Genomic DNA, 16331 nt, shown 5'->3' with positions numbered 1-16331 from the left:
CTTACTCGTTCTGTACCCCAGAGTTCAGTTTGGCAAATCACTGTGGGGACTTCATTTGCTAAATCAAGGGAAATGATGACCTTCTTGGTAACCTATGGGTGTCTTACATTAAGAGACCCTTGAAAGAGGCCTCCGCGGCCCAAGTGCAATTTTGGAAAAAGTTGAGAATTCACACGGGGGTAAATGTGCATGGCTGAAAAGGCACAAGACAGGACAAGACTGCTTCACACCACCCAAGGGACAGCCAGGGGTCCCAGCTGCCAGCGCCGCCTTTATTATCAAGTCTGCAATAATTCCCAAAAGCCACCTAGTTTTAACAATTTATTTCTTAAATAATGAACACATCAGCGCTTGAGCGCACTGAACATCTTCACTCTGGTGCAACAGCTCTGCTCTGGAACAGGTTCACACCCGTGGCATTTTTAGGCTCACCCATGTTCAAAAGAAAGGGAGAAGTCACTGAGAAGGAACATAATACACGCAAGAGTATCTAACAGAGTTTTATCCTGTCTCCACTTAAAATCTGAAAATAGTTTATAAAGCCAAGCCTAAGGTCCTTTCTTCTGGGCCACAAACGACCTGCTCAAACTTTAATGGTAATACCCACCCCCCCAACTGTGCAGAGGACTGGTTGCCTGTTTCACAGTCTGGCTGTTATGACTTCTTATTTAAGGAACAGATACCAAATCCAAAAGGACACATTTGCTTCTAGTAACAGAATGCATAGCTCATAAACAATCTAATTAAAATACATTATATCACACTAGATAAGGCTGCTGGGCAAAAATAAATAAATAAATAAGGTCACTGAGGCATTCTAAATGAACCTTAAACACGGGCATTAATATTTAAATATTACAATCCCCACTTAGAAAAAGAAATCAGATAATTGATAGGCCAGCACACTCAAAACCGATAATGCCAAGAAACACTGTCCTTGTGTAATTTGGCGGAACAAGCTGCTCCCTGAACACAATGGACCTTTTTGTTAAATGGGCCTCTTCGTCTTTGGCATTTTATACAAACAAAACAAAAACGCAAAGCCAAGAAAGAGAAAGATGACACCGGTCCTAGTCTTCAGCCAGGGCTCTATCACTGAGCCGGACATGCCCTAGAAGATATGTTGGGGAAGGAAAGGGCACTGTTAACAAAAGGAAAAGCCAGGCTAGGCAGCCAGAGAAGAAAACTCCGAGTGCAACTATCTCGAAGGGCAACAGTGCCCTCTAGTGGGGAAACAGTATAAACTAGATAAACATGGCTGCTTTTAGGTTAATTACAGGAAACAGCAATGCTTGTGTTAGGACTCGTACTGTGCCATTCCATTACATAAAGGCAGGGAAGAATAGAATCACTTTAATTGGATTTTATGCGGGAACATTTCCAAGTTTGCATGTGACACACCACCACACCTTAATAAGAGAGAAATCAGATTTGTAAACATTTTCTTTAAATTAGGGGTTTGAGCCACTTTGTCATTGAAGCATAGCAACAGGAACTTCATTTACTAAGCTGACACTATAAAAAAGTGAAAACCAAACCCAAGTGCAAATACAGAATTAACTGGGGCCTCAGAGGACAGACCCCTCTGGAACTGTTCAGAGAGGCACCTGTGGACACGTATACATGAATGTAATCTGTTGGGGGCCTGTGACTCATACACACACACTCTATACCTACTCTGCTCCTACCCAGGGTTAGCCGACTGCACGGCAGCAATCACGATGGCATTTCTAATGGCACCCGGTCTGGGTATTAAGGGTACCACGTACTACGATATCTAAGAACGTTCACATGTGAAGTGGCTGTTTGACTCATAAAATAATCATTTTTAATTTTTGTGTAATGCCAGTCAAGGACTTTTCTCAATACTGTCATAAAAATCTCAAGTGTCCAGCCAGGTGTGGAGAAAGCTGAGGCAGGAGAACTTCCCTGAATTGAATCTACTCTAGGCTATGTAATGAGACTCTGTCTCAAAGAAAACAACTTCCAATAGTTTCTCCGAAGGAAATAATTTCAGATCACTTTAGCTTAAGAGAACCGTTGTTGCAGATATAGTTAATTAACTCCCTAGGGGTCTCTTGGATGATTTAGGGGCTTCCCCTCTGCTTAATGAGCACAGAGTTCCCAAAAGGAAGATAACCCAAGGCCCCATCAGCTCATCAATGGGAAAAGAATGTAATGGGGAATTCCAGGACCCCAAACACAAGGACGCGGGCTTTACTCAAAAAAGGGGGTTACGGGGTTAAGTTCAGGCAGCCCCCAGCCTGGCTCAGGATCCTCTACAGCTCCTTAGGAAAGGTCAGGGCTGCTACACGGTCTGGAAGGAAAGCAGCCCAGAAAGGAAAGGGTTTACTCTAGGCAGGAACCCATCACAGTAACAATGGACAAGTGAAAGTGTGGCACTAACTCCATGCTGGAGCATCACCACAGGGTCTAGGGACAGACCCTCTAAGCCTACACATGAAGACACTGTACGGAAAGGATCCCGCAGGGCTCCCAGCATGAAAAGCTCATGCCTCTGCTCTGCTTTAAAGAGAACCAAGTGAGGGATGACTGACACCTTCCGTGTGAACCTCTTTCATCTCTGGGAGTGTGAACCTGGTGTGCGTGTGTGTGTGTGTGTGTGTGTGTGTGTGTGTGTGTGTGTGTGTGTGTGTGTGTGTGTGTGTGTGAACCTCTACAATAAGGCCTGGGGTGGTGATTACAATACTCTAAGAGGAGAGCTAGTTTTGTTTTTGTTGCTCCTCTGGCTGTTTCAGGGGGAGACCATGTATGACGCTGCCCGACATTATAAAGGTCCAGAAGGGAAAAGACAGATCAGAAAGAACTTAAAATCAAATCTGAGCCACTCCAAGCTTCAGACTGAAAGAAGAGAGTTCTGTCCTTAGCACCAGACACCAGATTGTCTCATGTGCTCATAGCTGCTATCGGGTTTCCAACACAGTTTGCCAAAAGCCTGACTGTTCCTCCAGAAATACAATGACAATATACCGGTCTCGATGAAGCATCAGTTGTATGGAACTCAAATGCCCCTCTGACATAAAGATGGGCAGCTGCTGTCCCACTCAAGGGACATGTGCCTGCCTGTGTCAGAGAGTGCTGCCTGACCAGCAAGCCAGCCTGAAGGTTCAAGGCAAGCAGCTTCCACACAGCTCTGTGCACACAGCCAAATCTACTCTCGAACAGATGTAGCTTAGGAAATCCATGGGCCCCAGGGAAGTGGGAGACTCCCTAGTCTAAACGCTAGACTTTCCCTTTCCTGAGACTCCCGGGGACTTAGATGCAGTCATCTCCGTGTTGAAGCCGTTTCCTTCTTTTTTTACAGAATCAGAGCCAGCCCGTGTGTAACTCCAAAGAGCCACAACCTCCTGCCCCTCCTGCCCCTCCTGCCCCTGCTGCCCCTGCTGCCCCTCCTGCCCCTGCTGCCCCTCCTGCCCGGCTGTGCTGCACACAGGGCAGTGAGCTGCTCCATTGTCTACTGGTTAGCAGGCTCCGGCTCTTGATCTGCTAGCAGCGGCTCTGGATGAAAGGATGGCTCCCCTGGAGCCTGAGATGCTGTTCTCCACTGAGGTCCACAAGCTACAGCTTTCAATCTAAAAGTCTTCAGGTTCAGAAAGCTGGTTAAACAAAGGTCAAGAGGAGAAGAGTGTTAGTTCCTGAGGAGACAACATTCTAGTCTTGTAGCTCACTAAGACCACGGGTAGGGGCAGGCAAATACTGATGGGGCAACCCTTCCAGCTATTCATGATGTGCTCGGTGCACTCTTCCTGTAGCCTGGGTATCCCGTTATCCCAGCCTCAGCTAAATGGGCTGATCCGAGACGCTGAGGCAACCCTGCCTTGGGTTCAGCTGGATCACCCAGAGTAAATGCTGAGTGCAGGCCCCACAGTAAAGACTTTGAGAGCCACATGATCCCTACTGTAATTACTCGACTTCTGGTGATACCCTAAATGTGCATGGCTGTGTTCCAATAAAAAACACCTACAAAATCAAGGAGGTCAGATTATACCCGGGGGCTGTAGTTGATCCACATCCAATCCAGAAGGCTGAATTCAGTTGACAGAGGTAAAGCCAGCTCACAACTGTAGAGAGAAGGGCTGGGAACTGAGTGTGGCGGGACAGACCCATAATCCTGTCGTGAGAGGCATAAAGATCAGGAGTTGGAAGCCAGCCTGGGCTACATTGCTAACGCAAGGCAAGGACACACAGCAAGACACTGTGTCTAAAACCAATGTTTTTCACGCCCTCGTTGTACTTCTGCATTGCCTCTGAAACCTCCTACATTCCAGGACCATCCTGCCCTTCCTTCCTGCTTGGAACTGAGAATTTACTCAACTGCCTTAGTACTATCGAGTATAAACATTCAAAAGTTAGTTCTGCATTGCTTACGGACAGCGTGAGAGCGTCATCCACACAACAGTCTGCTCAGAGCTCACATCAAAGGGGGAGGCCCTGTGAGAACCCAGTGGGTCAGTCAGGGAGCACACACCTCCCTCCATATCTCCCACCTCCCACGTAGAGGGGAGTGTGGAAACGCCATTGCCCCAACAGCGCTCTTGGGCAGACAAGGTGTCTGTCCAGTCACAGGGGGACTGTGCTCAGCACTCATCCACTCAGCGTCACAGGCTGAAGACTCAACAGTCTCCCTGCTGCGGCCCTAAGAAAGGAATGCTGGAGGCCCTGGCAGGGCTCGCACAGAGGGCAACACTAGGAGCCTTGGGAGCAGATGCTCATTCCATCCTGCAGTGCACAGGCCCAACGAAGCAGTAATGGCAGCTTATAAGTGGGCAAGTTGCACGGCTCGAGAGAAGGAAGCCTGTTATCTAGAAGCCACAGACTACCTGGGCAAGGACACTTTCCAAGACTGCCTGGAAGGACAAAAGCCACACTGCAGAGTGTCTGATCCACTGTGGTACCTCACCTCCTCTGCCTGCTAGAGGAGGACACTGGGGACTCCAAAATCAGGAAGGAAAGAAAGGAAAAGAGAGGAAAGCTCATGAGAGAGGCCATAAGGGGGGGCACTGTGACAGATAGGCAGATGGACAGAAAACTGACAGAGGACAAGCAGAGGACAGACAGATGCAGTTCTACTCTTGAATATGAAGGTGCATATCCTATCCCAAAGCCATTCAGACGCTAATGTCAGATGTCAATGGACCAAAACAAAGTAAAGCCCCATCTCTTGAGGTGGCACAGGTGCCCGCCTCAGGGCTGTCACTGCAGCAGCCCGGAAAGCCACCGTGGTCACTGTGGTTAAACAGGGGCAATTAGGAGGGTTTCTGCAGAGGTGAGGACAAGGACACACTCTCCAGTTTTATGAAGAAATAAGATACGGTTACCAAGAGAAAACGATAGGCTCAGTGACCAGTGGGAACCTGCAGTACCCTTGGATCCAAAGTCACAATCTACTGCTGTCCAGGATCCCGTTACCAATCAATTTTGGTTTGAATCAGCCAGGTAATTGGAATGCATCCATGCACCGCACCGACCGGGTCAAAACCTCTTAGCCAGAGCCTGTTGTCTCCAGCCCCTGAATACCAAAATAGCCACAGCCTTCTGCTGACTTCTCAGCTTTGAGCAACTTCAAGGTCAGGCCCCACAAACCTCACACTGTAACACTGGGATGGAGAGGGAGTGCGGTTTTAATGAGACAACAGCTGAGAGAGCTGTAACAGCCTCTTTCAATTGGAGAGTCACCACCAACGTTTCATTACAGTTACATTTAAGGAGAATTCTTTGCAGCACTCACAAAAATTAAATAAATGAAATAAGAGGACAGTAAGCTGCAGGCCTACCTATTCCCGAATTTGCTCCAGTAACCAGGACCACCTTGCCTGTGAAGTCCCGGCCCTGCAGGATCTCCATGGCGGTGGTGCTCCCGTCGTATCTCTGTCTGGTGGTCGGCTTCGTCGGATTATCGTCCACGGTAAATGCCAATCTTGGATCCAAGTAGGTAGTTCTTTTATTTATGTGGCTGCAAAGAGCAGGAAGAAAGAACATTGAACTCTATACAGCAAGGACCAGCATCTCTAAGTACAAGAAAATCTAATACTTCAGGGGAACAATGCACCACAGCCTTACTGTCAAACACGAAGAGACCCAGAAGCCATTCCATCTACCTTCTGGCCTCTGGAAGGATGGCACTCTTGCCTGAAAAGAGCCGTGGAGCCTCTCAGAACAACCCTGAAGGTACTGGGACACAGCAGGCCTCTTGGGTCCCACAGCAGCCTGCTGAGAAGGCTCTAAGTTTCTACTGAATTCACATTAATATAAATGCATCTATAAGACCTGTCAGCCACTCTCTTCAATAGACATCCATGTAATTTCACTGGCCTGTGCAAAGGCCTACACACATTGGTACACAAGGAGAAAATGGAAATGATAGACGTCTTAATAACTACAAAGCAAGCCAGACAGCAAGATTTTAATTGTTTGCATAGCCAAGCCAATCTATAATAAGGACTGAACTTTTGGTTTGGAATTAATCTAGAAACAACATTAAAATATACTGGTACATACAGATTATTAAATTACTCCTTTTAATCCCATTTTTATATTTTTAAATACAGTCTTGGGCTGTCAAGATGGCTCAGCAGGGAAAGGTGTCTGCTACCAATCCTGATGACCTGGGTTCAATCCCTCAGACCTACATGACAGAAGGAAACAACTAACTCCAAGCTGTCCTGATACCTACCTGGATGCCATGTTCACATACACACACTCTAAATAGATAAAATGGAGTACAAAGGTTATGTGCATTTTTGAGGCTTGAGATAAAGACCTTGAAAAGTTATAGAACCCTCCTGAAATGCATGGGATATCATGATTTAAGGTGTATGTATCTGAGAGCCACGGCATAGCCCTGTGATCCCAGCTACTCAGGAGGTCCGAACAGGTAGACTACAGGCCAGCCTGAACAACTTCGTGAGACTCTGTCTGACCACACTGACATCTGGCAGTGCTGGCTGGTGCCGTTGTCTCCACTCCCCTGGGATTCCACCTTGGTGGCCTGTAAGTAGCTACCAGTGACAGTATTTGCACATGGAAACAAATCTACACTTCCTTTCTCTCAAGAGCGTGCTATGCTGATCTCAGCACACCCTCCAGCAAGCTGGAAAATACCTAACCTCGTCCTAGCTTGCTTCCACGGTCCATGCTCATTTTTCATTAGGCCAGCAGCTGGCTGATTCAGCCTACTGCCTGTTTCTGTAAAGTTTTACTAGGACACAGCAATGGCCATTATTTTTGTATTAAAACAGAAACCAGGTAGTGCCAAAGCCTAAAACACATCTGATCCATTACACAAAAGTTCAGCTGGTCCCTCTCTAGAGTAGACCAGACAAACCTGCCTGCCTCAGAATGCCCTGGAGGGAATCGGCTGCCCCTTACCACCACAAACACACCCCACGCTGAGATTCAGATGGTAAGGATTTGAGTATGTGTATATCTAGTAAGCTCCCAAGAGCTGCCAATGATGCTGACTGGAGAATTCCATCTTGGAACCACTGCTCTGGGCCAGTGAAAAGGGAAAAGCACTCCAGAGGGCAGCTGAGCAGACGTGTGTGCACAGCAGAAGCCTACACAGGAGGAGTCTGGCTGCATGGAGCCTGTGAGTGTCTACAGCCAAGGGGTCTAAGGAAAACGTAGAAAGGGATATTTGTAGCATAAAGCTATAAAGAAATGATAGCCCTGTCTTGATAAGGGAAAGGATTTTTATAAATCAAGGGAGAAGAAACCCTTCATAGTCTAATCATTAGCAAAGAACATCCACGTAGCCACCTGCTGGAGAGGCTGCCCTCCTAGGGCTGCGTGCAGCTGCTCAGACTCTCCAAAGCAAGCCTGGCCTGCCTGCTCCCAGTGTGGAGGCTGAACTGCGAGGGAGTTCATGAGGTTTGCTGACAAAACACTTCTCCAGGTGAGCCTACTGCTACAACGACCACTATCACTACATGGACAGTAACCGGTGAGGCCAAACCAACTGTCACTGTAGTGCTAAAAACGGGGAAAATGAAGTTCCAGAGACGACGCAGCAGTTCCAGAGCACGTGCTGCCCAACTGTGAAGACTGGAGCCTGGGACACAGCACCATCCTGCAATCCCGGCATCCCATGTTTGCACATCTGCACTCCAGCTCTGAAGACTGCAGATACCGCACATTCGCTGAGGCTCACTGGCTTCCTCGTGAGGTTCAGGGACAGACCCTGCCTAAGAGGAGATTTGAAGACTGACAGGAGATGAGCCCGACACCCTCGAACAGACACACAGACACATCAATCGATTCTTTGCAAAAATGTTAGTAAGCCTCAGGACGAGCCGCTTAAAGAAGAAAAAAAAGAAGGAAAGAAAGAAAAGAAGCCCAATCAAGTAGAGTGAAAACCCAAGGAAATCTTCATGAAACTCCCAAAATATCACGCTGTCTCCAAAAAGCTAAGGTTTTGTTTAACCTTAAAGGAATGACAATTATATTATGTGCTATATTAGGGGTGTGCTTAGGGAGTACCACACCACAATCCACGTGGCAGATGAGTGGGCTGACCCAACCCCAAAACCTTAGTGTACAAAGAAGGGTGGAAAACTGCAGACTAGAAGAAAAAAATCACAAAGTTGTAAAGGGGGTTACTCCTGATAGTAAAACAGGTCTCTATGACTTCATATTTTCCTACAGTCAATGTAGGAAATTATAACTAAAAATCCCTCTTAAAAGTCAAACTGGCTAGGCTTCTACACAGACACTTACTCAACGAAAAACACTTGTCCGTTCTCGTCAGTCTCCTGTTCCCATCCATACGGCAAATCTGAAACACAAGGAAGATTAACAGTGCGTGTGTAGGGAATGAAGCCACGTCACACCCCAGGGTCAGGAAAGAGGTTATCCCTCTAATCCCCAGTCCCCCTGCCTCCTCCTGGACCAGGCTGGTCACATGGCAGTTAGAGAGGGCCCAGCATCCCATCTGGAATCCACATTCTGCCTCCTGCATTTAACCAAAACCCTGTTGCACTCTTGATCACTCTTAAGTGTTCTCTCAACTCCTGCTTTTACCTCAGGTCTCGGCAGATGCTCCTACGAGCATAAATTCCCGAAGCTCACAGCCATGTTGCAAATACACCAGACATGAGCAGTGGTGTGCTGCCCAGGCTGCCTTGTGCTCTGCTGTAGAGCCATCCTGTCATGTACGAGCTCCTCTGTCTTCACCTGCATCCTGAGGAGCCGCAACCCCTTGGTTTCCATCCAATACTCCCACTCCATGGACTGTGTACTGCCTCAGAAACATCTTTGTAGGTTTCCATAAAATACTGACATCTGCCTCTACAGCCTACACCAAGAGTAATTGCTCCCATGGTGCAACTGCAGAGAAGCCCAAGTCAAAGCTCCAATTTTCTCAATAAACTTTGTTTAAAGCCAGAAGACATCCTTCTGTCCACCTCAAGATCTTATCTTCTCCTTCTGCCAAATCCCGTTATGCTCTCAGACTGACAGCCTTGCTCCTTGACGGCCACCCACCAGACAGCCTTCCCAGAAAGGCAGGGTTAACTGCTACCTCACCACCGCTGACATCTCCCCTAGCTACTTAATGCTTCTCTGCTTGGGACGGCATACAGACCTCCTGCGACCCGTTTCCTCTTGCCGGTTTTCGGATGTTCCCACTGGGTCTTCTCCTCAGTGTGACTGTAATAGAGACCCACAACAGAGTAAGTTAACACTGCTATACGATGTCACTGTGTTAGCTGTGGCTCTTCCTGATATAGCTGGAGTCCTGAGAACAGGCAGACTCAGGGCAGATGGTCTGCTGACGACGACAGGTCAGAGGCCTCTGGTTGTAGGTCAGAATCAAACCTGAAGGAATCTTGCAGGGCAGGCAGGGGGATCACTGGGAGAGCAAGCGGGGCAGGGTCGCAGCTAGAGTCAGCTTTACAAAGCTCTGGGAAGCACAAAGCTCTAGCAAGACATTCTGCACTCCTCTTCCCTTTATTCAAGAATACACTGACTATCTTCAATATCTGGTTTATAACGCTCATATTTAAATATTAGATGTAGCTTAAATATTGCATTGCTAAAGTTTATTTTCCTTGTTCTTTCTACTTTGAGTTTTGGGTTTTTGGTTTGTTTTGGTTTTGTTTGGAGACAAGGTTTCATGTGGCGCAGGCTGAGCTCACTACGTAGCCATGGATGATATTAAACGCTTGATTCTGCTGCCTCTGCTTCCTAATTATTAAAATTACAGGTGTGACTTGTTTGTTTGTTTGTTTGTTTGTTTTGTTTTTTCGAGGCAGGGTTTCTCTGTATAGCCCTGGCTGTCCTGGAACTCACTTTGTAGACCAGGCTGGCCTCGAACTCAGAAATCTGCCTGCTTCTGCCTCCGGGGTGCTGGGACTAAAGGCGTGCGCCACCATGCCCGGCCAGATGTGACTTTTAAAATGTATATTCTGGCCTGCCAAAATGGCTCAGGAGGAAAAAGTGCTTGCCATGCAACCCTGAGGACCCAAGTTTGCTGCCTGGATCCCACGGAGGAAGAGGAGATGCAGTTCCTGAATGCTGTCCTCTCATCTCCACCAATACTCCATGGGATGCACACATACACACTTCACACACACACACATTCACAAATATTTAAATCTGTATTTTGGCCCCAGGTATAACTTCAGTGTCTCATTAATCTCTGGGTCCTGAGTGCACCCAAAAGGATGTTAAGAGTGTAGCGAGACAGTAGCACAGGTCACTTAGCTATGACAAGATGACCACGGATCTGTGAACGCTGGGTCTGACCAGACAGCCCCTACGCACCACTGCTCCACTGACTCCACCTCTCAGCCATCACCTCCTGTCATCTGCAGAATGGGGCTGTCTCCAGGACACTGTCCAAATGGTCTCACAGAGCAATCTTATAATACAATGGTGAGCTGTCATACATTCTATTGGTAAGTTGTCTGAGCTCACCGAAAGCAGACTCTGGTATATAGGAGGCTTCCCCTTACCAGGCTCCAGTGTGTTTATTTCACGTGCCCTTCAAAAGCTCCCAAGAGACTAATGGGCTCCCCAGTCTGTGACAGGAGAAAGGAAAACAGCAGACAGCTAAGGGTATTCACACACACACACACACACACACACACTTTGTCCTTGAACATAGCTAAAAGATTCCCAAGCGCCTTCCCTCAGCTACTGTTTATCCCATGATATAAAACTGCCCATGGCTAAGGGAAACATGGAGAATAAGTACCAGGCAACGGGAGCTCCACCACGGCCTCAGTCGGGGCTCCCAGATGTGGGCTGATGTTGTACACACCTGACTAAGCTTTACTCCTCTCTCAGCTGGGCTCTTCCAGTCAGTTTCTGATGGGCACTGTGAGTGCTCTATTGATAAGATTTTGCTAGCCAAGGCTTCTCTCTATCTGCTACTTGCTGTTTCTTCCTTTACTTTTGCTCGGTTCACATTTAATAGAGTGAAAAAGTACAACTGTACTAGACCATTCTCCTTAAAACGTGGGTAGAAAGCTAGAACCACCTGTCACCAGTGACAGGGCATCCCTCCCGTGAGGGACACAGCCAGGCACTGAAGGAGGCACTCGAAGGTTAAGCTTGATTTCCTTAAATCCACCCTCGGAAAGGAAGTAAACTGTATTACATCATCACCAATGGACGAGACGCCGACAGCGGACGCCAAGGACTGAGAAACAGTGCTAAGTTCAGGTGGTTGGAGCAGCACAGTCTAGGACGTTTTCTAGGGCTGAGACTCCACACACTGAGGTCCACGTAGGAGCACCCAATGCAGGACCATTGGCATGCCTATACCCCAGCACCTCCTGCTCACACAATCCACTCATGTCTCCAGAGCCACTCAGTCCTTCTGAAGACACAAACTCACTATCACTCCCTGGCTTCAGATCATCGGCTGGCTCTAGAGTCCGACAACAAAATCCAAGTCCTTGGTGAAGCACAGAAGGGCCTCTGCAAACTGATTCCTTTCTCACCAGTCTCAGGCTTTACAACTCTATACCACAGAGAGAGGGCTGCCTGGGGTCTCTCCTCCCACTGCCCCCTCCAACCTGCCTGACTTCCTACCACCTGAGGCCACCTTCTACAGCACTCTGAGACACAGGGCAAGTGACACCTCTCCTAGGCGGCCTCCCTCACCCACCCACCCACCTCACGCTGGACACAGTGCACTGGAACTATATCATTAGAAATCACTTGCTGGTATTGCAGAGATCCTTAAGAATGGCAGCTGCACCACACTTAGCTGGACATCACCAATGCCCACCCACCGGCCTGGCCCTTAAGGACTCTTGAATGAATGAACTCACCAAAGCTTTTCTGTTTCTTTCTATCTGGCCACCAGGGGCAGCAGTGAGTAGCTTTGAGTACCTGCAAATCTCATACTTTACAGCCCATCAGTGGGGAGACGCCAGGGCACATTAGTTCCTAATTTGATAACAGGGCAAGAACGTTATCTTTTAAGTCTTTCTGGAACCAGGTAGGGTAGTACAAACCCTGTAATTACATATCTGGGAGGTGGAGGCATCAAGAACTATGTCATCCTGTTTACAAAAGAAAGTCTAGGCAAGCCTGGGCTACAGGAAGCACTGCTAGACAAAACTGTAGCATGTGCCATTAACCCCAGAGGCTGGAAGGTCTCTGTGAGTTTGAAGCCAGTCTGGTCTGTATATAATTTTTTAAGTTAATTATTAAAAACTAAAAATACACTTACAGGTGTTAATACAATAGTTTGTTTTCTGAAAGCCAGGTGATAAGATACTCTCATAGAAAGCTTGAAAAAGATTGAGTCTCCTAGCTTTTAAAGACATAAAGTCAGGTGTGTTGTTCATGCACACTTTGCCCAGGAGAAATGGGAGCTCAACCTCGGCCACCTAACCAAGTTAAGGCCACCCTCGACTATATGAGACCCTGTTTTAAAAATATTTCACAGATATATAAGAAAATAGAAGAGGAAGTATTTGATATGAAGAAAAAAATCAGGAAAAGTACACAATATTCATAAGAAAAAGGAGACCATGAAACTCGGGGGTTGGAGGCAGATAGACATCTTGGAAGGCAGACAGGGAGAGGAACCATGGCTAGGTGACACAGGTGGTGAACTTCCAAGACAGCCAGCTTCTTCCTCACACTCTTTATGTGAGTCGAAAGCCTGGCATCTTAAAACAAAGTCCTTGTGGGCTTTTTCTCCTGCTAGTCAGCTGTTGCTGATGACTGGCTCAGCAAGTTCGAGACCACATCAGGACACGTTACCCAACAGATGTGGGTTGACCAACCCTTATCTTTTCTTCAAACTGACCAACTCTTAAATTAGGGAATGAAAACTCCTCAATGACTTAAAACCAAAGCCCTCAAGAAGAGGCTGCAATTTTTTCGGCTCCAGAGTTCCCTTTGGCTTTGCAGTTGTTTTCTCCATGTGTGTCTGCCCTGTGAACACGAGTCCTCCCCTACAGAGTGCCTTTCAGCCTGCTGACTGTGCCTGCTGCTGTCGGAGGTGTTGGAGACTTCTCCACTGCTACCTGCTACATTGCGAATTTCCCGCTTTTTCATTCTTTGACTGGCAGAGCCTGATCAAGACTGTATGAAAACCTAGCATTTTGTCCATTAAGTATCTATTTCTTAAAAATGAACAGAGGTCCCCAAGCATAGAGTCAGCTGCAGTAGCTCCCCCTATGGGAGCTACTATCCCCTATCACGCCTATGCAATTTTGCCACAGATACAGTCCAAGTAACAGAAAACGCCTGCGGGGCAACCTACTAGCCTCTCCACTGAGTGCCTTGTGCACAGCACAGATTCATTCTTGTGTCTGCTCATTTCAGAGATGAGGAGAACAGAAAAGTCAGGGGCTTGCTTTCAGTGGCCCAAGGTCACGGTTAGCAACAGGGAAAGGCTCTGTGGAGGTTTCCAAGACTTCCCTGGGAAACCACTGCGAGCCATCCAGGACATCTGCTTAAAAATACAGATTGCTGGGCCTCCAGATCAGGTCCCCATGGCAGGAGCTTGGCTTTGAAGTTTTCTCTATTTCCTCTTTAGAGGAGTAAGACCTAGGCGCCACCACCGCACGGTGCAGTGCCACCTAGTGAGCGGCAGGGGGCGTGCGGCGGGTGGCCAGGTGACGGGACCTTGACCCAGATCCCCTAATAACGGGGGACAGCCTGGGACAGGTGGCTGGCATTTCGGATGCGCATGCCCGCCTGGCAGGGCAGCGCAGGGTCCAGGCCTCGCAGGACACGGCTCCCAGGAACGCCGCTCCAAGGCCGCTTACTTGGCGTAGTACACCCAGCCGTCCTTGGTGGTTCTCTCCTCCCAGCCCGGAGGCAGCTCATCCTCACTGTCCGTGTCGTCCAGGCCCGCATAGCGCAGAGCTGCCATGCTGGAGACAGAAGTAGCCGCCTGCTCTCCTCAGCAACTCACTCTGGCTTCAACCGCGCCGCGCGCGTCCGGGAGGGGACCAGACCGCTCGCGCCTGCGCACTGCTCGCCCAGCCGGTCCGCGGCTGTAATCCAGTTTCCGGGTTTTGCAGCTACTGGCGGGAAAGGGGGCGGAGCCTGAGAAGAGCACGGGAGGGAACGCGGAAGAGATGGAACGGCCGTGGGGGGTGGAAGGAAAAGCAGGAACGGCTCAGAAACTGGAATAAGCTTCCTCAGCCTCCTGGAAGGGGCGTGCTTACCCAGTCATCATGCAGGACTCTGCACGTTGCTGGGCGACCCGAAGGCACTTCCTTATTGTTTTACCCAATCCTGAATGAGTCCCAGCAGTGAAGTATCCTGGGAAATGTAGTCCAAGCTCAACTGGACTATAAAGGGGGGGCGGGGAGGGGGGAAAGGTTCTGATGAGATTATTCTGAGCTCCAGTTTCGTCCCATGCCCTGCAGGTGTACAACCTTTTGACACTACGACATGATACTGTGACATGGTCATTTCCAAAATTTACACTAGAGAAGCCCTCAATCGAATATCCAAATAGGAAAAAGAAAAGAAAAATCTCACAATGCTTAAAGTTTAGGATTTTTGTGTTGGGCAGCATTTATTAGTATCCCGGGCCACGTGTTGCCACGAGCCTCAGGTTGGACACACCTGCGAGAGTAAATGTCCTGACTTGATACTATCCAGGTATTTTTCCATTCACAATCTGTGTTGTTTATGTAAATATGCCATTTAAAAAAAAAAAACCTACACTTGGAGAACTAAGTGACTCCAGAATTTGGGAGGGTAAGTCAAAACGATCACAAGTTCACAAGTTCGAGGCCAGCCTATGCTATAAAGGGAGCCAAAAATCGAGAACATGCAAATTCTCATGCCTCCAGATTCTCTATTAAGAGAGAATGGTCTTCCAACCATAACTTGGTTCTCTTGTTCATAGGCGGCACCTGATTACAAACTTGCAAAGCAGACTTTTAAAGCACCTGAAAAAAAAATCCTGGTTATAAATATCCTAGACCCACAATGTGAAGCCTACCTTCACAACAGCACTTAGTCCCTTCCCCTATTTGTTTATCATTTCTGGCTCCTGGAAGTTTAGCTTTGACTTTGATCTAACAAGGATCTATCTGCATGTAAACCCAGGCAAAGAAGATTTTTCAGGAGCTTGAATACGTGTGAGACAAAGCCAACACCCACAAAGTCATACCCTAAGGAGATTTTATGACCATCTTGTTTCTGTAAAAACATCTGCGCCACAGTAGTTATGAAATGAGGATTTTTTAACTATCCAAGCTTGTGCTTCCGAAGCTGCACGCCAGGTGGCGCTATCAGCCTGCAGTTCAAAGCCTTGGTTCCCAGCAAGGAACCTTTGAACCTGTTTTTTGTTTGTTTGTTTGTTTGTTTGTTTGTTTTTAATCGATTGTTTACTTTCTTCTCTAGTAGAAATTTGCAACAACAAGATGCACTCACTTTTGCTGAGTAAAATTTGACACCACTCAAAAGAAACGAAATGTGTGCAAGGGACACGGATTTTAGTAGGCTATTCCTAGAACCCAACTTCTCTAATGTATCAATACCAGGAAGTTGGTTATTTATTTCAACACCTACCCACCCCCAATACCCTGCAGACCTGATTTAACTTAAATCATGAGTCCTTGCTAAATCAAGTTTGCTGCTTTGATGCCAAACTTTACCTACAAAAGGGATCTGGGAAGCTTCCTGACTCTTCTGACAATGTTCTGAAAGAATATCGAAGCTTAGAGTGGCGGCTCTTGCCAGTGAGGTCAGCATATGGGAGACTTAAAACAGAAGGTTAGCGACTTCAGCGACTGTTATTATCCCGTTAGCATTTGTGTGTGTGTGTGTGTGTGTGTGTGTGTGTGTGTGTGTGTGTGTGTCTAAGCTCCGCCCCACAGTTA

General features: G+C 47.7%; 1 protein-coding gene across 10 annotated transcripts in view; it reads right to left on the bottom strand.

Moving 5' to 3' along the window:
* Wwox (WW domain-containing oxidoreductase) overlaps positions 1-14499 on the bottom strand; it is a 913078-nt gene extending 898579 nt beyond the window's left edge. For 4 of the 10 annotated variants that reach the window (XM_006531512.3, XM_011248556.2, XM_011248557.3 and 1 more), the window contains exons 1-4: positions 14256-14496; positions 9602-9666; positions 8737-8794; positions 5796-5974 (exon numbers count right to left, since the gene is read on the bottom strand). In XM_006531512.3, the coding sequence (XP_006531575.1) occupies positions 5796-5974; positions 8737-8794; positions 9602-9666; positions 14256-14362 (409 nt within the window). In that variant the 5' untranslated portion in view covers positions 14363-14496. Of the gene's footprint in view, positions 1-5795; positions 5975-8736; positions 8795-9601; positions 9667-14255 lie in introns of all 10 variants that reach the window. The other 6 variants (XM_006531513.3, XM_011248558.3, XM_006531514.3 and 3 more) reach the window with 4 other exon arrangements.
* Between the last annotated feature and the right edge of the window lie 1832 nt (positions 14500-16331).

This window comes from Mus musculus, chromosome 8, assembly GCF_000001635.26.
Source record: "Mus musculus strain C57BL/6J chromosome 8, GRCm38.p6 C57BL/6J".
NCBI classification, from domain to species: Eukaryota; Metazoa; Chordata; class Mammalia; order Rodentia; family Muridae; genus Mus; species Mus musculus.
Note: the sequence above shows the minus strand (reverse complement) of the source record. Positions and strands in the feature narration are given on the sequence as shown.